The sequence below is a fragment of the Hyaena hyaena genome, unplaced genomic scaffold (assembly GCF_003009895.1).
Source record: "Hyaena hyaena isolate Hyena2069 unplaced genomic scaffold, ASM300989v1 scaffold_704, whole genome shotgun sequence".
NCBI lineage: Eukaryota > Metazoa > Chordata > Mammalia > Carnivora > Hyaenidae > Hyaena > Hyaena hyaena.
In genome coordinates, this window is record NW_024081336.1 from 598,594 (window position 1) to 622,586 (window position 23,993).

The 23,993-nt window shown below is 38.4% G+C and overlaps 1 protein-coding gene across 2 annotated transcripts in view; it reads left to right on the plus strand.

The window, feature by feature from the left end:
* CUNH12orf40 (chromosome unknown C12orf40 homolog) overlaps positions 1–23,993 on the plus strand; it is a 99,328-nt gene that overhangs the window by 14,447 nt on the left and 60,888 nt on the right. For both annotated transcript variants that reach the window (XM_039217651.1, XM_039217652.1), the window contains exon 2: positions 23,247–23,286. In XM_039217651.1, coding sequence (XP_039073582.1) covers positions 23,247–23,286 — 40 coding nt within the window. The remainder of the gene's footprint in view (positions 1–23,246; positions 23,287–23,993) is intronic.

The window sequence follows — 23,993 nt, forward strand, 5'->3', positions numbered from 1 at the left end:
ATCCTAGGGTCTAGGCTGCAGCGTCGGAGAGAAGAATGGTACCTGCCAGATATATTGTTCCCAGAGAAATCTTCCAACGATCCCCACCCCTCCATCACATACTCTGATTTTAGTAAACAAATCTCTCCAGGCATTTTTTTCCCCCAAACTGCTACCATTATGCTGTTTGCTGTGCTGTGTCTCTAAGGGTGGGGACTCCGTTTCCTCTTGTCCTCCTGGTATCCCAGAGCCAAGCCAAATCATTTTGTTGTTCCAGATGTTAAGCCCCTCTGATTGTAAGAACTTATGAAATTATGCTCCTCTGGTTTTCAAAGCCAAATATTGTGGAGATTTGTCTTCCCTGTGTGAGTCCCCCATGCCTGAGATGCCTGGCTCAGGGTCCTCTCCCCTCTTCTTGTGGGCAGCCATCCCTCTCTCCTACACACAGTCCCACGGGTCCTTTTAGCTCTGGACTGCGTCTCTGCCCTTCCTACCCTCTTCACTGTTGCCTCCTTTCTACATTTAGCTGTGGAGATACAGTCTGTTCTGCCAGTCATGGGGTCACTTTCTTGGTTATTTACACTGATATGGGTGTTATCTAGTTGTATCTGTGGGATGAAGTCAGCTTAGGGTCCTTCTACCTTGCCATCTTCCCCAGAACATCTTTGCCTCCCTCTCTCTCCTTTTTCCTTTGGTGCCAAAGTTTTTATTAAGGCAGGCAGGAAGGACTGCCTTTTTGCCTCATTTGTAAATGGGTTGTTTTTGTTTTGGGTGTTTTTGAGTAATATGAGTTCCTTACATACTGTGTATATTTACCCTTTATCAGACATAACGTTTGTAAACATTTACTCCCATTCCTTAGGTTGCCTTTTCATTTTGTTGATGATTTCTTTTGCTGTGCGGAAGCTTTTTAGTTTGATGGAGTCCTACCTATTTATTTTTCCTTTTGTTGTCTTTGTTTTTGGGTTAATCTAAAAGAATTATGGCCAAGACCATTGTCAGTTAACTTAACGCCCTGTGTTTCCTTCTAACACTTTTATGTTTTCAGGTCTGGTGTTCAAGTTTTTACTTAATTTTGAGTGGATTTTTGTGTATAGTATAAGATAGGGGTCCACTTTCATTCATTTACCTGTGGCTGTCCGGTTTCCCCAAAAATTTATTAAAGACTGTCCTTTCACCATTATAGTTTTTGGCAGTTTTGTCATAAATTGACCGTACGTGCATACTAGGCTATTTTTTCCTGGGGTCTCAGTATATGTATTTACATTTATGCAAAGACCATACTGTTTGATTACTATAGGTTTGTAATGTAGATTGTCCCTGACTGATGATGATTTGCCTTAAGAATTTTTTGACCTCATAGGGGCGCCTGGGTGGCTTAGTCGGTTGAGCGTCTGACTTTTGCTCAGGTCATGATCTCACGGTTCGTGGGTTCGGGCCCCGCGTCGGGCTCTGTGCTGACTGCCAGCTCAGAGCCTGGAGCCTGTTTCGGAGTCTGTGTCTCCCTCTCTCTGTGACCCTCCCCTGCTCATGCTGTCTCTCTCTCTCTCCTAGAAATAAATAAAAATATTTAAAAAAAAAAAAAGAATTTTTTGCAAAAGCAGTGTGCATTCAGTAGAAACCATACTTTGAATTTTGATATTTGGTTTTTTCCTGGGCTACTGATTTGCACTATCATACTCTTTCAGAACTCTGGGCAGTGACAGTGTTTTGTAGCCCCCAGTCAGCTATGCATTCAGATGGAGAAGAGTGATACACTTAACTATCATTCTGTACCCATACAATCATTTTGTTGTTTACGTTCAGTATAGCATATAATAAATTACGTGAGATATTCAACACTTTATTATAAAACAGGCTTTGTGTTAGGTTTTTTCCCCCAACGGTAGGCTAATATAAAGTGTTCTGAGCATGTTTCAGGTAGGCTAGGCTAAGCTGTGAAATTTGATTATGTGTATTAAATGCATTTTTAACTACAGTATTTTCAATTTACAATGGATTTGTCAGAATTTAGCCCCATTGTAAGTCAAGGAAGATCTGTATAGTTTGAAATCAAGTGTGATGTCCCCAGGTATGGGTTTCTCCCAACCCCCCTAAAATTGGCTTGGCTATTTGGAGTCTTTTATGATTCCATACACATTGTAGGATTGTTTGTTTTATTTCTGTGAAATATTCCATTGGAATTTTGACACAGATTGCATTGAATCTGTAGATTGTTTTAAATATATGGTCATTTTATCAGTATTGATTATTCCAATCCATGAGCATGAAACGTCTCACCATTATTGGTGTATAATTTCTTTCATCAGTGTATTATAGTTTTCAGCATACAGATGTTTCATCTCCTTGGTTAAATTTATTCTAAGTATTTTTTTTTCTGCTATTGTAAGTGGGATTATTCTCTTAATTCTCTATAGGTCTCTTTTTAATATATAGCTGATTTTTGTACATTGATATTATTTCCTGCAACTTTACTGAATTCTAACAGTTTTTTTGTTACAGTCTCTAGCACTTTCTGTCTATATCATGTTATCTGCAAATAATTCAGTTGTACTTGTTCTTTTTCATTTTGGATTTCCTTTATTTCTTTTTCTTTCTTGATTGCTCTGGCTAGGAATTCCTTACTATATTGAATGAAAGTGGTGGCAGTGGCATCTTGTTTCTGATGATAGAAGAAAAGGTTTCAGTGTTTCACTACTGAATGTGAGATTAGCTGTGGTCTTGCCATTTATGGCCTTTGTTAGGCATATTCTCTCTTTTTTAGGCATGTGCTCACTTTTTTGGGAGTTTATATGATGAAAATATGTTGAATTTGTCAAATGCTTTCTGTACTATTGACATGATCGTATGATTTTTAAGTTTCATTTTATTAATGTGGTTTATCACATTGATTTGCATATGGTGAGCCATCATTACATCCCTGCAATAAATCAGCTTGATCATGCTGAAGGATCTTTTTGTCATTATGTTAAATTTGGTTTACTAATATTATGTTGAAGATTTTTGCATTCATGTCCAACAGGTTTATTGGCCTGTAATTTTCTTGTAGTGTCCTTGTCTGATTTTTGTATTAGTGTTATACTGGTCTGGTAAAATGAGTTTGGAAGTGTTCTCTCCCTTTCTAGTTTTGGAAGAGCTTGAGAAGGATTGATACTAGTTATTTTTTGAATGCTTGGTAGAATTCACTATGAAAGCCATCTAATCTTTGTTCTCTGTTGGGTGGTTTTTGAATACTGAATCAATCTTTTTAGTATTAGTCTGTTCAGAATTTCTATTTTTTCATGATTCAGTTCTGGTAGATTGTGTGTTTTAAGAAATTATCCATTTCTTCTAGGTTGTCTAGTTTGTGGTCTATAATATTCATAATAATCTCATGCTTTTTATTTGTAAGTCAGTTGTAATGTCTTTTTTTTTTCATTTTTCATTTCATTCGAGTCATGCCTTTTCCTTGATAAACGTAGCTAATGGTTTATTTTATCTTTTCCAAAAAACTCCTGTTTTCATAGTTCTTCTTGATTGTCTTATTAGTATCTATTTCATTTATTTTCACTTTATGTGCTCTTGCCTTCTAACTTTGGGCCTTGTTTTTGTTTTTTGTCTTTTATTTGTTGTAGTTTGTTTTTTAGGTTCCTTGAGATGTAAAGTTTGGTTGTTTATTTGAAATCTTTCTCTTTTTCTTAATATAGGCATTGATTGCTACTTAGAACTGCTTTTGCTGCATCCCATAAGTTTTTATGTGTTGTGTTTGCATTGTCATTTGTCTCAAGATATATTTTCATTTACCTTTTAATTTGTTCTTTGATCTATAGGTTATTCAGGAGGATGTTGTTTAATCTTCACACAAATATATATTTTCCAGATTTGTTTTTGTAAGTGATTTCTAGTTTTTTGTCATTGTTGTTGGAAGGTGTCCTTGATAGGATTTCAGTCTTATTAAATTTAGGATTTATTTTATGGATTAACATATGATCTGTCTTGGAGAATGATCTATATGTGCTGTGTATTTTGTTGCTGCTGGATTGAATGTTTGTAACATATTCTGCCAGTTAAGCCTATTTTGTCTAACGTATAGTTTAAGACCAATATTTTCTTTTTGATTTTATATCTGATTCTAATTTTGATGTAACTTTTTCCCCCTTCACATCAGATAATTCTCCAGCACTAGTGTGGTGTCCTACAATTGGTGTCATATGATTAAACTCAATTTTGAGAGTATCTAGTTGGAGATAATGTTAAATTCCACACGTTAAGGATTCTACAAAACTGTTCCTGTCCCCTACTTCAGTCACCAACAGCAAGTCTTGGTTGTCACCTGTGCTTCTGACCAATGAGGTATAGATCGTAGATTCCATTAAGGCCTTTCTTGGGTTCAATTAACTTGTTAGAGGAGCTCACTGAACTCAGAGAAACATTTTACCTAGTTAATTACAGGTTTATTTTAAAAGGATATATTTTAGGGGCGCCTGGGTGGCTCAATCGGTTAAGCATCCGACTTCGGCTCAGGTGGGTTCGAGCCCCACATCGGGCTGTGTGCTGACAGCTAGCTCAGAGCCTGGAGCTGGGTTTCAGATTCTGTGTCTCCTTCTCTCTCTGACCCTCCCCTGCTCACGCTGTGTCTGTCTGTCTGTCTGTCTGTCTGTCTCTCTCTCCCTCTCTCTCTCGGAAATGGATTAGAACATTATAAGTAGGTAGGTAGGTAGGTAGGTATATTTCAGGAGTAGCCAGATAGAAGAAATATGTAGGGCAAGATATGGAGCAAGAACATGGAATTTCCATGCTCTGGGCAAGAGTGCCACTCTCCCAAATCTCCATGTCCATGTGTTTATCAACCTGAAAGCTCTCCAAACCCAGTCCTTTTGGGTTTTTATGGAGGCTTTATTATGCAGGTGTGATTGACTAAATCATCAGCTATTAGTGATTCTACCTCCAGTTACTCTCCCCGCTCAGAAGGTCAGGGGGTAGGAATGAAAGTTTCAACCTTCTAATCACATTGTTGTTTCTCCTGGCAGCTAGTCCCCATCCTCAGATGTGTTCGAAAAGCCACTTCATGAACATAACAAAAGACACCTTTTTTTTTTTCCCTTTCTCTTTTTGTTTCTTTCTCTCATTACTTAAGAATCTAAGGGTTTTAGGAGTTCTGTGCCAGGATTGGGGATGAAGACCAAGAATATTTTTAATGATATATCAGAATATCATAACGATCAATCTGTTGTTGAATGCGGGGTATTTAAGTCTCCTGCTATCATCACATTGCTGTTTCTTGCTTCAGCTCTGTTTATATTTGCTTTATATATTTAGGGATTTCAATGTTGGGGGCATATATGTTTACAGTTATTTTATTTTTGAGATCAATTGACCGTTTTATCATTATGTAATTATCTTCTTTGTCTCTTGTAGTTTTTGGCTTAGAGTCTGTTTTGTTTCATATAGATACGCTATCCCAGCTTTCTTTTGGTTTCAACTTGCATGCTTACTTTCAGTCCATGCATGTCCTTAAAGCTGAGGTGTGTCTTTTGCAGGCAACATATAGTTGGGGCATTTAAAAAATCTAATCAGCCACTCTATATCTTTTGATTAGAAAATGAGACTATTTATATATAAGTAATTATTGATTAGGATGCCTGTGTGGCTCAGTCAGTTAGGGGTCCGACTCTATTTCTGCTCAGGTCATGCTTTGCTTATGCGTTTCTCTGTTGACCTCAGTGAGCATTGTTATGACCATTATTTTGAACTCTCTATCATTCAACTCAATTATCTCCATTTCATGAAGACCTCTTTCGGATTTTATCATGTTCATTTGCTTGGCATATATTCCTCTGATTCTTCATGTTTTTTCACTCTCTATTTTGGCTTCGGTATAGTATAAGTTAAAATAATGTGCAGTATAAGTTAAAATAATGAGCTCTCTGAGTTAAAAAATATATAGTTATTTCACTTATTTAAAAAAATGTTATTGAAGTTTAGTTGACATACAGTATTAGTTTCAGGTATGCAACATAGTGATTTGGCAATTATATAGGTTATGAAATGCTCACCATTTTAAATGTAGTTACTGTCTATTACCATACAAAGTTATTATAGTATTGACTATATTATCCTATGCTTTTCATTCCCATGTCTTATTTATTTTATAACTGGAAATTTGTACTTGTTAATCCTCTTCACGTATTTTGTCTATATTTCCATCCCCTGTCCTTCTGGCAGTTACCAGTCGTATGTATTTAGAAGTTTGTTTCTGTTTTCTTTCTGTTGATATTGTTTGTTCATTTGTTTAAGATTTCAGATATAAGTGAAATTAAATGGTATTTGCTTTTCTATGACTATTTAGCTTAGCATAATACTCTCTAGGCTAACCATGTTGTTGTAAATGGCAAGATTTCATTTTTTATGCTTGAGTAATATTCCATTGTGTGTGTGTGTGTGTGTGTGTGTGTGTGTATACACACTGTATCTTTTTTTAATCCATTCTCTACTGTGGAACCCCAAGGTTGTTTTCATATCTTGGTAGTTGTAAATAATGCTGGAATAAACATAGGAGTGTATATCTCTTTTTGAGTCAGTGTTCTTATTTTCTTTATGTGAATGCCCGAATTCACATAGTAGAATTACTGGATCATATAGTTTTTTTTTCAGTTTTAATTTTTTGAGGAACTCCATACAGTAGTTTTCTATGGTTGTTGCACTAATTTACATGCTCACCAGCAGTGCCTGATGGTTCCCTTGTCTCCACATCCTCACCAACCATGTTTTTTGTGTATTTTTGAAATTAGCTATTATGTCTGGTGTAAGGTGATATCTTATTGTGGTTTTGACTTGCATTTCCCTGATGATTATTGATTTTAAGTATCTTTTCATGTATCTTTTGGGCATCTGTATGTCTTCTTTGGTAAAATATCTTTTCATGTCCTCTGCTCATGTTTTGATTGGATTCTTTCTTTTCTTTCTTTCTTTTTTTTTTTTTTGGTGTTATATGAGTTCTTTATACATTTTGGATATGAACCCCTTATTGGATATTGCAAATATTTCTCCCATTAACAGGGTTGCTGTTTTGCTTTGTTGATGGTATATTTCACTGTGCAAAAGCTTCTTAGTGGGATGGTAGTCCCAGTTCATTTTTGCTTTTGTTTCCATTTCTAAGAAGACAGATGCAAAAAAATACTGCTAAGGTCGATGTTCAAGAGTTTACTGCCCATGTTTTCTTCTAGGAGTTTTATGGTTTCAGGTTTTACATCTCTGTCAATAATTAATTTTGAGTTTATTTTTGTGTATGTTATAAGAAAGTGGTCCAGTTTCTTTTGTTTTTTTGCATGTAGCTGTCTGGTTTTCCCAGTACTATTTATTGAAAAGACTGTCTTTTTTTTTTTTTTAATGTTTTATTTATTTCTGAGAGAGAGAGAGAGAGACAGCATGAGTAGGGGAGGGTCAGAGAGAGAGGGAGACACAGAATCTGAAGCAGGCTCCAGGTCTCCAGGCTATGAGCTAGCTGTCAGCAGAAACCAGCGTGAGGCTCAAACCCATGAACCGTGTGATCATGACCTGAGCCGAAGTCAGACGCATAACCGACTGAGCCACCCAGGCACCCCAAAGACTGTCTTTTCTAATGTGTATTTTTGCGTCCCTTGTCATAGATTAGTTGACTATAGTATTGTGGGTTTATTTCTGGACTCTTTGTTTTTGGTGATCTATTTTTATATCAATACCTTATTGTCTTGATTACCATAGCTTTGTAGTATACTTTGAAACCTGGGATTGTGAAGCCTTCAGCTTTGTTCTTCTTTCTCAACATTGCTTTTTGGCTATTCAGTGTCTTTTGTAGCCCTATACAAATTTTACAATTATTGGTTTTAGTTCTCTGAAAAATATAATTGATATTTTGGTAGAGTATGCATTGAGTCTGTTGATTGGTTTGGGTAGTAAGGACATTTTTACAATAAGATTTTTCCAATCCACGAACAGAGTATTTTTCCATTTATTTGTGTCCTCTTCAATTTCTTTCATCAAAGTCTTAAAAGTTTTCAGAGTATAGGTCTTTTACCTCTTTGGTTAAATTTATTCCTAGGTATTATATTCTCTTTGATACAATTATAAATGAAATTGTTAATTTCTTTTTTGCTACTTCACTATTAGCATATGGAAACACAACAGGTTTCTGCCTGTTAATTTTAATCCTGCAACTTTACTGAATTCATTCATTAATTCTGATAGTTTCTGGTGGTGCCTTTAGAATTTTCTGTGTTAGGTATCATGTCATCTACAAATAGTGATTTTTGATTTCTTCCTTAACAAATTGGATGTCTTTTTTTATGTCTGAACATCACAGCCAGGACTTGCAATATTGTGTCAAATAAAAGTGGCGAGAGTGGATATCCTTGTCTTTTTCTTCATTTTAGAGAATAGCTTTTGGATTTTTACCATTGACTATGTTGTTAGCTATGGGTTTGTCATATATGGCCTTTATTATGTTGAGGTATGTTTCCTGTAAACCCACTTTGCTGTGACTTTTCATAATGAAAGGAGATTGAATTTTGTCAAATGTTTTCTCTGCCTGTGTTGAGATGATCACTGATTTTTATATTTCATTGTGTTAATATGCTGTATCATGTTGATACGTGCATATTGAACTATCTGTGCAGCCCTGAGATAAAATGCAGTTGATCTTGGTGAATGATCCTTTTAATGTATTTTTTTCATTTTATTTTTGTTGTGTTGTGGTGCCAAGGTAATCCTTGCCTCATAAAATAAGTTTGGAGGCGTTCCTTCCTCTATGTTTTGGAACAGTTTGAGAAGGATAGGTATTAACTCTTATTTAGTAGAATTCACCTGGAAAGCCACCTTGTCCTGGCCTTTTGTTGAGTTTTTTGATTACTGACTTGATTTCATTACCAATAATGGTTTGTTCAGAATTCGTTTCTTCCTGTTGAATCTTTTTTTTTTTTTTTTTTGGTCTACCACAATTAATTTTTTTTTTTACAAACAGTTTATTGTCAAGTTGGTTTCCATATAACACCCAGTGCTCATCCCAACAAGTGCCCTCCTCCATGTCCATTACCCCCTCTCCCCCCACATCCAGCAGTCCTCAGTTTGTTCTCAGCATTCAAGAGTCTCTCATGGTTTGCCTCTCTCCCTCTCCCCCACTATTTTCCCCTTCTTCTCCCCCATGGTCCTCCGTTAAGTTCCTCCTATACGTGCAGATATACAGTATCTGTCCTTCTCTGCCTGACTTATTTCGCTCAGCGTAACACCCTCAAGGTCCATCCATGTTGCTACACATGGCCAGATGTCATTCTTTCTCTTTGCCATGTAGTATTCCATTGTATAGATAAACCACATCTTCTTGATCCATTCATCTGTTGATGGACACTTAGGCTCTTTCCATGTTTTGGCTATTGTTGAGAGTGTCACTATGAACATTGGGGTACATGTGCTCCTGTGCATCAGCACTCCTGTATCCCTTGGGTAAATTCCTAGCAGTGCTACTGCTGGGTCATAGGGGAGTTCTATTGTTAATTTTTTGAGGAACCTCCACGCCGTTTTCCAGAGGAGCTGCACCAGTTTACATTCCCACCGACAGTGTAGGAGGGTGCCCGTTTCTCCACATCCTCACCAGCATCTAGAGTCCTCTGATTTGCTCATTTTAGCCACTCTGACTGGTGTGAGGTGGTATCTCAGTGTGGTTTTGATGTGTATTTCCCTGTTGAGGAGGGATGCTGAGCATCGTTTCATGTGTCTGTTGGCCATCTGGATGTGCTCTTTGGAGAAGTGTCTGTTCCTATCTTCTGCCCATTTCTTCACTGGATTATTATTATTATTTTTTTTTTGGATGTGGAGTTTGGTGAGTTCCTTATAGATTTTGGATATTAACCCTTTATCTGATATGTCATTTGCAACTATCTTTTCCCATTCTGTTGGTTGCCTATTAGTTTTATGGATTGTTTCCTTTGCCGTGCAGGAGCTTTTTATCTTGATGAGGCCCCAATAGTTTATTTTTGCTCTTGTTTCCCTTGCCTTTGGGGATGTGTCAAGTAAGAAATTGCTGCAATAGAGGTCAAGGAGGTTGTGTCAAGGAGGTTGTTTCCTGCTTTCTCCTCTAGGGTTTTGATGGTCTCCTGTCTCATGGTCAGGTCCTTTATCCATTTTGAGTTTATTTTTGTGTATGGTGTGAGAAAGATGATCTAGTTTCATTCTTCTGCATGTTGCTGTCCAGGCTTTTTTCAAGGAGCGAAAGAGTGGTTGAAGAGCTGAGAGAAATGACGGTGGTGTTATCCAGAGAAAGTATAGTCAGATTACTCCAGAGAGAAAGAGATGAAAAGGTAGGTAGGTGTTGAATTTACATAGGATTACTAGGATTAATCAGGGCAGTGCTCCAGTAAAAAAAAAAAAAAAAAAAAAAAAAAAGGAAGAAGGCAGCCCTCTAGCAGGGATGGGCGTGGTTTGATCAAATGCGTCAGGGGGGAGTCCTGCCTTGGCGGTTGTGGGGAGAAGAGCTGAGGCTCTCCAGTCCCTTCTTTTTTTTTTTTTTTTTTTTTTAATATTTTTTATTTATTTCTAGGAGAGAGAGAGAGAGCAGCGTGAGCAGGGGAGGGTCAGAGAGAGAGGGAGTCACAGACTGAAAAAGGCTCCAGGCTCTGAGCTGGCAGTCAGCACAGAGCCCGACGCGGGGCTCGAACCCACGAACTGCGAGATCATGACCTAAGCGAAAGTCGGACGCTCAACCGACTAAGCCACCCAGGCGCCCCATCTCCAGTCCCTTCTTGAACCAAGTGCTGCAACTCACTTTTTTGGGTGTGTAAACTCCCTGTGCCGGGGGCGCAGCCAAGGTGGGCTGTGCTCTATATCCCAGACCAGGCCTCTTTTCCAGATCTCAGTCCCTGCGCCCCACTGAAATTTCCTTAGACACAAACTCACAGGCGATCCCCTCAGGGCAATTCCAAGCCTCTTGCCATCCCCCTGGGGACTGAGCCAGAAGCCGCAGCTCCCGTCTCCTCCAGGTCCGGTGGCGAGCGAGGAGCAGTTTCATCTGGGGGTCTCCTGGGACGAGTGCGTCCTGCCCAGGGTCAGCTGGAGAGCGGGCAACCGGGTCCCTCTGGGTCTCGTCACCCGAAACACGAACTTGTGGGCAGATCTCCCAGTTTTAAGCCCTTCGCCTCCCCTCTAGGGATCCAGCTGAGCCAGGACCACAAAGGCACAGTCGTCGAGCCGCCCCTCCAGGTGGAGCTGGCGCGTAGGGAGTTGTTTGTCCCGGGGATAGCCTGGGGCAAGTGCGCCGGCCTAGGGTCCGCTGGAGAGCAGGAAACCGGGTCCCTCTGTGTCCTAGGCGGGGTTTTTTCTGTTCCCCAGCGACAGGGACCGTGTCTTGAGCAGTTTTGGCCACTCTCTTTCCCCTCTAAACTCCCCGCAGAGGGGAATCACCCCCGTCTCTCTGTGTCTCTGGTCCCGGCCCGATTTTATCTTCCCCAGTTCGCACTCACGTTACAAGGTTTTCTTAATGGACTCTGTCTCCTTTTCCTCCCAAACCCCTGGATTCTTTAGGGTTCCTATGGCTTCAGGACTTCTCGTGCGAGATATGGGGGCAAGTGCAGTGTAGGAAGTTTCCTACTTTTCCACCGTCTTGCCCCCTCCCTCTCTTTCTGGTCAATCTTGAAAGATTGTTGTATGTTTCTAGGAATTTACTTATTACTTCTGGTTTTTTAATTTGTTGCCATATAACTTTTGTAGTGGTCCCCTACAATCCTGTGAATTTCTGTGGTATCAGTTGTTACTGCCTCATTTCTGGTTTAATTTTTTTGAGCCCCTTTCTATATTTTTCTTTTTGAATCTAAGTTTACGGTTTTAAAAATTTTTAACTTTTCAAAGAACCAACTCTTAGTTCATTGATTTCCCCCCCTTTTTTATACTATTTTATTTATTTCCATTTTAAGCTTTATTATTCTTTTCTAACTTTGGGCTTTGTTCTTTTTTTTTTTCTGGTTCCTTTATGTATAAGGTTATATTATTTATTTGAGATTTTTCTTGTTTCTTGAGGTAGACCTGTATTGGTATAAAATTCCCTTTTAGAACTGATTTTTCTGTGCCCCATAGAATTTGAACTGTTATGTTTGCATTTTCATTTGTTTCCAGAGATTTTTTGTTTTTTTTTCTTTGATTTCTTCATTGACCCATTGGTTGTTTAGTAGCATGATAGTTAGCCTCTACATACTTGTGTTTTTTCCAGGTTTTTTTCTTATTTCATACTGCTGTGATCAGGAAAGATGCTTGATATGATTTCAGCCTTTTAAAACTTACTGAGACTGGTGTTGTGTACCCTGTCTGGGGAACATTCTCTGTGCACTTGAACAGAATGTAGGGGTACTTGGGTGGCTCGGTTGGTTAAGTGACTGACTCTTGGTTTTGGCACAGGTCATGATCTCACGGTTTTGTGGATTTAATTCCCTCATTGATCTCAGAGGTAACAGTGCAGAGTTGCTTGGGATTCTGTGTCTCCCTCTCTGTCTGCTTCTCCCCCATTCCCACTATCTGTCTCTCTCAAAATAAATAGACTTAAATTTATGAAAAGTATTATAGTCTGCTGTTTTTGAAATGTGTTTGTATATATATCTGTTAAGTTCATGTGATCTAATGTGTTGTTCAGATTCACTGTTTCCTTAATGATTTTCTGTCTGGGTGATCTTCCATTGATGTGGCGTGTTAAAATCCACTACTATTATATTAATTCACTACTGTTAATTTTTCCCTTTGTGTCTGTTAGTATTTGCTTTATGTATTCAGATGTTCCTGTGTTGGGTGTACAGATTCTTACAATTGTTATATTGTGTTTTTGGATTCATCTGTATATCATCATGTAATGCCCTTCTTTGTGTCTTTTAAAATCTATTTTGTATAAGTGTTATAGCCCCAGATTTTTGTTTGTTAGTTTGCTTGCTTCCATTTGCATGAAATATCTTTTTCTTTCTCTTCTTTTTCAGTCTATATGTGTCTTTAGTTCTGAAGGTTTTTTGTAGGCAGTGTATAGAGGTTTCCTTTTTTTTTTTTTTGCAAATCCATACAGTCAGCCTATGTCTTTTGATAGAGAGCTTATTCCGTTTACATTTAAAGTTATTGTTAGGGGGTGCCTGGGTGGCTCAGTCAGTTGAATATCCGACTTCGGCTCAGGTCGTGATCCCATGGTTCATCAGTTTGAGCCCCGCATGGGGCTCTGTGCTGACAGAGCAGAGCCTGGAGCCTGCTTTGGATTCTGTGTTTTCCTCTCTCTCTGCCCCTCCCTTGCTCATGCTCTGTTTCTCTCTCACAAAGATAAATAAACATTTAAAAATTCTTAAAAAAGTAATTATCGGTTGTTGTGAACTTATGCCCTTTTATTCATTGTTTTTGGTTGTTTTTGTAGTTCTTCTCTATTCTTGCTCTCTTCCCTTGTGATTTGCTGATTTTCCCTAGGGGTGTTTGTGTTGTTTATCTTTGTTCTTTGTGAATTTCATAGAGGTTTCTAGTTTCTCATTACCATGAGGTGTATATATAATATCCTTTGTATATAGCAGTCTGTATTGATTTGGATATGACTTAAGTTAGAACACATTTGTAAAACACATTTATTGCCCTTTGCACATTTTATATATATTTTAGAGGTTTTTTTTTAAAGATTTTATTTCTAAAATATATTTTTCATATTTTAGATGCTTTATTTTGTGTATCTCCTAATTTGTAGATATAATTGATTTTATTGCTTTTGTCTTTTGACTTTCATACTAGCTTTATACTGATGTAGTGTTTTTTCTATATATTTGCTTTTGCCAGTGAAATTTTTTCCTTTCATTATTTTCTTTATCTTTGTTTGACTTTTTGCTTTTTCCTTGAAAATATTTAATATTTAATATTTCTTGTAAGGCTGACTTATGGTGATAGACTCTTTTTTTTTTTTTTTTAATCTGGGAAACTCTCTCTTTTAATTCTGAAAGATAACCTTACAGGGTAAAGTATTCTTAGTTGTAAGTTTTCTCCTTTTAATGTTTTGAATATATCATGTACTTACTTCTGGTGTGCAAAGCTTATCCTGAAAAATCAGCTAATAGTCTTATGTGGTTTCTCTTGTATGAAACTATGTACTTTTTTCTTGCTTCATTTAAGATTCTTATCTGTAACTTTTGACATTTTAATTATTGTATATATTTATGTGGACCTCTTTGGGTTCATCTTATTTGGGCTTTCTTTGCCTCCTGGACCTGGATGTCTATCTCTTTCCCCAAGTTAGGGAAGTTTTTAGCTATTAGGTCTTCAAATAAGTTTTCTGCCCCATTCTATCTCTCTTCTTCTCTCGGACCCTTATAATTTATATCAGTGCTATTATGCTTGAATTTATTCCAGAGATTCCTTACGCTATCCTCATTAATTTTTTTTCTTTTTTTCCTTTTTGTTTCTTTGTTCTTGTTGTTGTTCTTGGGTGCTCTACACTATCCTATCTTCCAGATTGTTATCTATTTTTCAGCATTATCTTAATCTGCTGTTATTCCCTCTGATGTATTTTTCCTTTAATTTTTAGTTCTGTTGATTCCTTTTTATATTTTCTATCTCTTTGTTGAAGTTCTGAGTTCATCCACTCTTCTCTCAACTTCAGTGAGCATCTTTATGACTATTTGAACTCTTTATCAGGTAGATGACTTATCTCTGTTTTTCTTTTTTAGTTTTCTGTGGTTTTGTTCTTTTGTTTTGAACATATTTCTTTGTCTCTTTATTTTTTTCTGATTCTCTGTGTTTGTTTCTATATGTTAGAGAGGTCAACTCCTGGTTTTGAAAGCAGCGGTCTTCTGTTGAAGGCATCCTGTGGCACCCAGTAGTGCAATTGGCCCTGGTTACAAGAACCAGGCACTCTAGGGATGTCCCCTCTATGGGCTGCATGTACCTTCCTGTTGTGATTGGGCTATGACTTAATTTTTTTTGTTTATTATTTTTTAAAAAAAGAGACAGAGTGTGAGCAGTGGAGGGGTAGAGAGAGAGGGAGACACAGAATCCGAAGCAGCTCTAGGCTCTGAGCTGTTAGCACAGAGCCCAACGCTGGGCTTGAACTCATGGACCGTGCAATCGTGACCTGAGCCTAAGTCGGACTGACTTAACGGACTGAACCACTTAACTGACTGAGCCACCCAGGTTCCCCTGGTCTGTGACTTCTGTGAGTTCCCTGGTAGTTTGGACTGGCCCTTAGGCCTACTGTCTGCAGTGATTGGGCCTGACTGCTGAAGGTGCACTGCTGGTCAGGACTGGGCCATGGAATGGCTGGCTGAGAGCCCCACCTGCAACGGCCCTTGCTAGTGACTTGGCCTGACTTCCCCTTCTCTGGGGCAGGAACTGCTTTATAGTAGTGCTGGTCTCCACTGGGGCTTTCTGGTTGCATGTGATGAGGTGGGAACTGCTTTGGAGGTGTGCCTGTTGAGGCAGGTGAGTTAGGTAGTGCATAATTGCAAGGGAATGCCAGGGTGAGACTGGCAGTGCTAGCGAAGGACATACAAAGTACATAGAGAGCACGTAGAGAGTGTTGGAACTGGCTCTTGCAAGTATCTAGCCAGCTAGGTTGAAGGAGGGCAAGTAAAATTGTATCAGCATTTCCATTCCCAGAGAAAGCTTTTACAGATCCCAGAGAAAGCTTTTACAGATCCCTGCCCTTTTGGTACATTCGCTAAAATTAGTCAATAAATCTCCTTTTATTTATAACCCCTGTACTTTTCAACATGCTATTTTTATGCTGGGTCTTGGACTGGGTGATATAGCTTGCTGGCTCTTTAAGAGTAGAGTATCAGTTTCCTGTATCCGTCCGACTCTCTCAGGCTCTCCTGGAGTACAGCCCCACGGACTCTGAAATCCTGACATTGTGAGGGTTTGTCTTCTGGTGCAGGATCCCAGGGCTAGGGGCGCCTGATAAGGGGATTGATTCCCTCACTCCTCACCAGGACCTCCATCCCTGTGATATCCTTCCTGTTTGTAGGTTGTCTTACCAAAGGGTTTTTTTTTTTCTGACTCTAACTCTGTCCTTGCTACCCTTCTCAGTGTGGCATTAGCTGTGGAAGATCTGTTCTGCCAGTCTTCAAGTCATTTTCATAGTGAGTTGTGTTATATACAATTGTTTCCTTGCTGTGTCTGTTTGAAGAGGTAGGCTCAGGGTCTTCCTACTCCTTGATCCTCCCTAAATCTTCCTCTTTCACCCAGTTTTGACAGAATGGTCTTATGAAGGAATTGAATCTCCTTGATTAGCCAGGCCCTACTTCCTAGTTGTCTCTCAGATTTATTATTGTTCAAGCCTCCTTTGTTCTGTTTCTTAGTAGTAGGTGGTGTTCCAAGACCCATCATTGTCCTAGTAGGTAAGGTGGCAGTTAGGACCTGGTTGCTAACTGCCTTGGGGTATGCATGTATTTAAGCTTCTTCCAGAAAAAAAGCTGAGAGATGAGCTTTTTTTTCTTTCTCACTCTGTGCTGGGCTCCTTGTATAGCCTCTGGGTTCTGTTCTGTGCCCAAAGAACTCTTTCATTGTTTGCTACATTTCTGTAGGACTGGTGAATGCAAGCCCCATTGGCTATTAGAACCAGGCAATCTGGAGACCTATCCTTGAGGTGGCTGTCACAAAAGTTGTGGTGCTAAATATGCTGTACAAGCTATTTCCTGAGAGATACTGGAGATTTGGTTTTATTGGAGTGGGTTGGAGGGAGAAGGCATGATAGAGGTTTGCAGTCTTCCAAGGTCTCTGAAGATCACCGCCACAGTTTGTTGATGCCTGCTAGATTAGGATCCTTGCCCCCAGGCAGCATCTTTTAAGGTAAGCAGATAAACCTTTTTCAGAGAAAAAATGGATTTAAGAGATTTTGCCTGGTTATTCCTTGCTTAGCACTGAGGTGATAGGCTCTTAAGAATTGTTTCTTCCGGGGGTGCCTAAGTGGCTCAGTAAGTTGGGCCTCTGACTCAGGTCATGATCTCAAGGTTTGGGGGTTCAAGCTCCACATCAGGCTCTATGCTGACAGCCTGGAGTCTGCTTCTGATTCTGTCTCCCTCTCTCTCTACCCCTCCCCTGCTCAGTTCTGTCTCTGTCTGTCTCTCAGAAATAAACATTAAACAACAACAACAACAAAAGAATTGTTTCTTTGTTTACTAAAGTCCTATTGGTTTCTTGAGTGGCAGCCCCTTTGGCTGTCAGTGCCAGGGCATCCAGTGACATGTTCTTTGGGTGACAGCTATACTAGCTGGGGCGCAACATCCTCTTCTAGGAAGATACTGGTAAGCTGGAGTGGTTTGGAAAACAGCAGAAGAGGATGTTGCGCCTCTTTTAAAGTATGCAGATAGACCTTTCTTAGGGAAAGGCTGGGAGGTAGATAATTTACCTGCTCACTCCATGCTGAACCTTGAGGGCTAGCTGTGGTGAGTGCTGCGTACCCATTAAGAATTGCTTATTTTGTTTGCTGTCATATTGTGGGTCTCTTGGACATAGGCCCTGTTGGCTTTCAGAACTACATTTTTAGGAGCCTGACTCTCCAGTGAGAGTCCTGAAAGTTGGAGTGCTGGATACAGAGTACAAACCATTTGCTCCTCAGGTCAAAACTAGGAGTGGAGGTTTCCTCCTGAGTATATGGCACTGTGCTGTGGTTGGGGGAAGGACCGAGGGGAGGGGTGTTTATGGTACAAGTATGTCTCCGCCTTTCCTGCTGTTCAGTGTGGGTATTTTCTCATTTATCTAGTGTGTAGGAGTCACTCAGCTAGTTTCTGGATCTCTTTCAGAGAGAATGTGCTACATTTGTTGTTTCTGTGGGAAGAGGGGAGCTCAGGAGCCTTCTTTATTGCCATTTTGCTCAACCCTTGAGGAACAACAACAACAACAAAAAAGCAAAATAGCATTGTTGTCTTATGTTTATATTCACCTAAGTAAAACCATTAGAACATTAGATGCAACTATTAGGAATACGTACACACACACACGCACACATACACACAGACATCTGCCAAATAAAAAATTATTTTTGATTTATCAACTTTTTAATTTTATTTATTGTATAACATTTTTTAAAAAATATTTTTATTTATTTCTAGGTGAGAGAGAGAGAGACAGCGTGAGCAGGGGAGGGTCAGAGAGAGAGGGAGATACAGACTCTGAAATAGGCTCCAGGCTCCGAGCTGGCAGTCAGCGCAGAGCCCGACGCGGGGCTCGAACCCACAAACCGCGAGATCATGACCTAAGCGAGAGTCGGACGCTTAACCGACTAAGCCACCCAGGCGGCCCTATTGTATTAACATTTTTAAGTAGATGTTTGCAGTCTTTGACAGCCCAGCATCTGAGCCACTTGTCTGCATGTGGGATATTTTCCCACCTTATGAATTTTGGTGCTAGGCATAGGCCACCTTCCTCTATAGAGGAAACCAAAACAGAGCAAAACAAACCCAGATACTTGTTTCAGTCTGTTTTGCAGCTAGGGAATGGGCACATGATCTGAGCTCAGACTCTGATGCACTTGTCCTGTACTTTGAATTAGCAGTTACTGACCTAAAGGAACACAGAGCGTCTATTGTAGTTGCAGGCAGCTGTAGGCGCTGCAGCAGGATTGAATTTTCAGAGGCAGTAATGTCAGTGATGCCAGAAGGAGGTTCTATTTACTGTTCATGAGTGGAGGGGATGAAGCCACTTTGGCCTCCTGGCCAACCTAGTAGCCTGCATGATTAACTAAACCTTTCTTTGCCTATTATAGATCATTCATGGTTTCCTAGAAAGACTCAGAACCAAACCCTCTTGCACAACCTCCAACCACCACAATAATATTTGTAGCTAGCACCATTGAATCTGCAAGCATTCAAGAAGTGTTACCACTGTGTCCTCTTTTACTGATTTTTTAAAAAAATTAAAATTTTTAAATTTAATTTTTTAAAGTTTTTATTTAAATTCCAGTCGCTTAATATAAAGCATACTATTATTTTCAGGTGTACAATATAGTAGTCCACAGTTCTGTAAAATACCTGGTGCTCCTCACAAGTTCTTTCTGGAATCCCCATCACCTATTTAACCCATCCCCCCACCCACCTCCACTCTGGTAACCATCAGTTTGTTTTCTATAATTAAGAGTCTGTTTCTCAGTTTTCCTCTTTCTTTTTTTCTCTCTTTGATCATTTGTTCCTTAAATTCCATGTATGAGTGAAATCATTGGTTATTTGTCTTTCTCTATTTGCTTAGTGTAATACTCTCTAGCTCCATCCACATATTGCAAATAGCAAGATTTTATTCTCTTTTTTTATGGCTGAGTAATACTCCATTTGTGTGTGTGTGTGTGTGTGTATACAATCTCTTCTTTATCCATTCATCAATTGGTGGACACTTGGACTGTTTACATAATTTGGCTATTGTTGATAATGCTGCTATAAACATTGGGGTACATGTATCCCTTCAAATTAGTATTTTTGTAGTCTTTGGGTAAATACCTAGTAGTGCAAATGTTGGGTTGTAGGGTAGTTCTATTTTTAACTTTTTGAGGAACCTTCATATCATATTCCACAGTACCAGTTTGCATTTCCACCAACAGTGTAGGGGAGGGTCCCCTTTTTCCACATCCTCACCAATACCTGTTGTTTTTTATGTTCTTAATTTTAGCCATTTCACAGGTGTGAGATGATATCTCCTTGTATATTGATTTGTATTTCCCTGATGATGAGTGATGTTGACCATCTTTTCATGTGTCTGTTGGACATCTGCATGTCTTCTTTAGAAAAATGTCTGTTCATGTCTTCTGTCCATTTTTTAACTGGATTGTTTGTTTTTTGGGTGTTGAATTTGATAGGTTCTTTATAGGCTTTGGATACTAATGTTTTATCAGATATGTCATTTGCAAATATTTTTCCCATTCTGTAGGTTGCCTTTTAGTTTTGTTGTTTGTTTCCTATGCTGTGTAGAAGCTGTTTATTTTGATGAAGTCCCAATAGTTTATTTTTGCTTTGGTTTCTCTTGCCTCAGGGGACATATCTAGTAAAAAGTTGCTATAGCTGATGTCAAAGAGGTTGCTGCCTTTGTTCTACTCTAGGATTTTGATGGTTTCCTTTCTCACATTTAGGTCTTTAATCCATTTTGAATTTATTTTTGTGTACAGTGTAAGAAAGTGGTCCAGTTTCATATTTAAAAAAAAAAAAAACTTTTAGCTCTCTTTTTTTTTTTTTTTTGCTCCATGCCTAAATAGAGCTTAAACTCATGACTGTGAGATGGAAAGTCACATGGTATACTGATTGAGCCAGCCAGGCACCTCTAGTTTTGTTCTTTTATAGGTTGCTGTCCAGTTTTCCAACACTATTTGCTGAAGAGACTTTTTTCCATTGCATATTCTTTCCTGCTTTGTCAAAGATTAATTGACCAGATATTTGCAGATTTCTTCTTTTACTCATTAACTGCCCTGAAGTCCTTTATTTAAAAAAATTTTTTTAATGTTTTATTTATTTCTGAGAGAGAGAGAGAGAGAGAGAGAGAGAGAGAGAGAGAGAGAGAGAGCACACGTGTGTGCAGGAGAGGGTCAGAGAGAGAGGGAGACACAGAATCCGAAGCAGAATCCAGGCTCTGAGTTAGCTGTCAGCACAGAGCCTGATGCGGGGCTTGAACCCACGAACTGTGAGATCGTGACCTGAGCCAAAGTGGGACACTTAACCGACTGAGCCACCCAGGTGCCCCCCCTGAAGTCCTTTAAAAATCTTTACGTCAGGCAGAAATCTTGGAGTTGCTTTTTGTGCAGGAGTCTACCTTCTTCCCTGGTGGCCAGACTCCTGAATAAAGCTCAAATTCCTTTCCAATCAAAACTCTTTTAAGTATTGGCTTTTCAAGTGACAGGCAGCCAAACTTGGGTTTTTGGTAACAGTATAGTCAGTGGTGTCCAGTGTTGACCAGTGTCAGCAGTGGTGTCCTTATGAAACTAATTATGGCATGATTTTGACTGTGACCTCACAGCAGCCTCGATTTCTTGTTCCTACTGGTTGCCAAATCTGCTTTCTCAGCCTTCTTGCTAGGTCTGTTGGCTACCCAGTTTCCTTTTAATACATTTATTTTGTTTAAATTAACCAAAGGGGCTTTCAGTTTCTTGTAACTAAGAATCCTAATTGATGCAATGTTTTTCTTTAGTGCAGCTAATTGAGAGTGATTATATTCAGTAAAACATTTAGATACTGTTTAGTAGCATAGGTTTCCTTCATAACAATCTAAAATGTCCTATTTAAGAAATTACCTTTGACTTCTACATCAGGATCCTTTTTCACTTTCACTATGGTCTAGTGATTAGTAGGCTGATCTAGGAGCTGGTCTTGAGTTCCTAATGGACTTTTCTTAGGCACATAGTGATGGGGATTATGTAGTACAAAGGATTCAGTGAGAGCCATAAGTGTCCTGGATAACAGAAAATCAGCCTGGAATAAAAGCACTCGATCTATACATATATAAAGACTGTATTTAGATTTTGAACTTGTTCCTAATTCTGCTGATTTTCATAATGTGAGAACTGCTGATAGAATTGATATTTCTTTTTATTATCTGTTTATAATCTGAAATGCTTAATATTATTGCTGGCTCTGTCATACTTTTTATATTTCTGGACTTTGAAAAGTCTCTTTTGCTCTGCGCAAATTTTTGTAAATTTTAGAATGATGGAGAATAAACTAATCTCTATGGTCCTCTCCAAACTTAACATTTGAGATGCCAATGAAATGTAATTTATTTTCCTTTTTTTTCTCTAAAATTTGAATGCCAGCAGTGCACTTATGCTGCATAGAACAGAATAGAATAGATTCTTTGATCAATGAGTTTAAAATGGTCAGTTAACACATAGCTATTGAAAAATATGCGAAAGAACAAGTTCAATAAGTGGCAAAGTATGAGGGTATTCAGTAACTGTCATTCATGTAGTTTATTAAAATTTGGAAAAATGTTCTTTGGAAAAATGAACAGCTTTGTGTATGTATTCACAGTTGACGTACTTGGAAAGTAGTGTAGTGAACTGGTTAAAAACTTCAAAATCAGGGGGCACCTAGGTGGCTCAGTTGGTTAAGTGTCCAGCTTCGGCTCAGGCCATGGTCTGTGAGTTTGAGCCCTGTGTCAGGCTCTGTGTTGACAGCTCAGAGCCTGGAGCCTGCTTCAGATTCTGTGTTTGAGCCCTGTGTCAGGCTCTGTGTTGACAGCTCAGAGCCTGGAGCCTGCTTCAGATTCTGTGTCTCCCTTTCTGCCCCTCCCTTACTCGTGTTCTGTCTCTCTCTCTCTCTCTCTCTCTCTGAAAATAAATAAAGATTAATAAAAAAAACACTTGAAAATCAGAATTCTTGTGTTTGAATCCTGGTTCTACCACTTATTAGCAGTGTGACGTTGGACAAATTACTTAACCTCTTTGTCTTAGTTTCTCTATCAGTAAAGTGGGGATAAAAATAGATATTACTTTATGGAATTGCTGTGAAGATAAGATGAGTTTATACATGTAAAGTATCCACAGTATTTAGAGTGGTACAAGATATATGGTATTTGTTATTAGCAGGTATTATTTTCATGTTATTATAATTTCATATAGCTAGGAAATCTTTGACTATTTTACTTATAATTCTTGCACAAGTCTTGAGTTTGAGACCCTAGTTTCATGTATATCCAAAAGCTATATTGTGCAGATCTGCCTGTTTTGTCATGAATGTTTTATAGCATTACAGTATTACTAAAAGAACAAATATTTTAGTAACAGTTAAATACTGTACTGTCACTGGGATTTAGTGCAGTGTTTAACAAAAAGATCATAGGTATAAGGTGCATCTATAATTACTAGCTATTTTTTTTTTTTTAAAGAAGTTGATTTCAGAAACAATTAGCTGATACATTATAACTCAAGTTGCTCGAACAATAAACTTAACATTTCCTTAGGTCATATATATTTTTTGATCTTTTCTTTAATACCTCTTGATTTTAGTAGAATATTGAAATACAAGGAAAGGCAAGAAAATAGCAATTTTGACCAAGAATATTGCTATCAGATTTGAATGTTTCAGGGATACATCTTTTCCAAGGCATTGCTTTCTCTTTACTTATATTGATTCTATAATTCAGATTTTTAAAATGCTTTTTGTTAGAAGTTAGTCTATTTTATGATTTCTTGGATTTTCTAAGAAAATTTTGTGAAACAGTATATGCTATAAATAACATTTTCATAGTTTTCTTTTCAGAAAATATTTAATTTTAAGTCTTCAACTAAAATCGCAATCATTTAAGAAACTATTTTTTAACCATTATGTTTTTTGTTTTACTTCCTTTTTCAGTACCAGGGTTCTGATCAAGCAGGAAAAGAGAAAGCAAAAGGTAAAGAAAATATATATTTATTTATATTAGCCCTATGAGAACAGCGATCTCCTGAAATATTTTGCAAAGGTTAATAAATTCACCTACGTAACTGGAAGACTGTCTAGTTTTCTCTGTTCTTGTAGATAGCTTGAATAGCCAACCGTTTTGCTCAGGCAGATACCTAAAGATCATTGTTGATTCTAGTTCCAGCAAATATCCCAGGTCTGATCACATCTCACTACCTGTGCTAGGAGTACCCCAATTCAAATAATTTATTGCCTAGAGTATAACGATGACCTTATAACCTGTTTCCTATCTTTTTTATTAGTTTTTTTCCTTACATTGATTTTATTTTATGAAGTTGAACATGTATATGTCTTACAACTGAGCAGTATATATTCAAGAGAAACTCTTCACATGTGTACTTTGAGACCTGTACAGACTTGTTTGGATCATTGTTAAGTAGCAAAAAGAAAGAGGAGAAGGCAAAAGAAGAGAAGGGCAGAGGCATGGGGTGGGAAGGAGACCATCCAAATGTCCATGAGCCATAGAGTGAGTAAACAAATTGTGGGATACCCAAATAATGGTATAGCAGTGAAAATGTATCAACCACGTATAATTAATGTAGATTAATCCCCAAAACATAATATTAAATGAAGCAAGTCACAGAATGTAAGCAGTAAAATTCTGTTTGCAAGAAGTTCCAAAACAAAATACACACACAC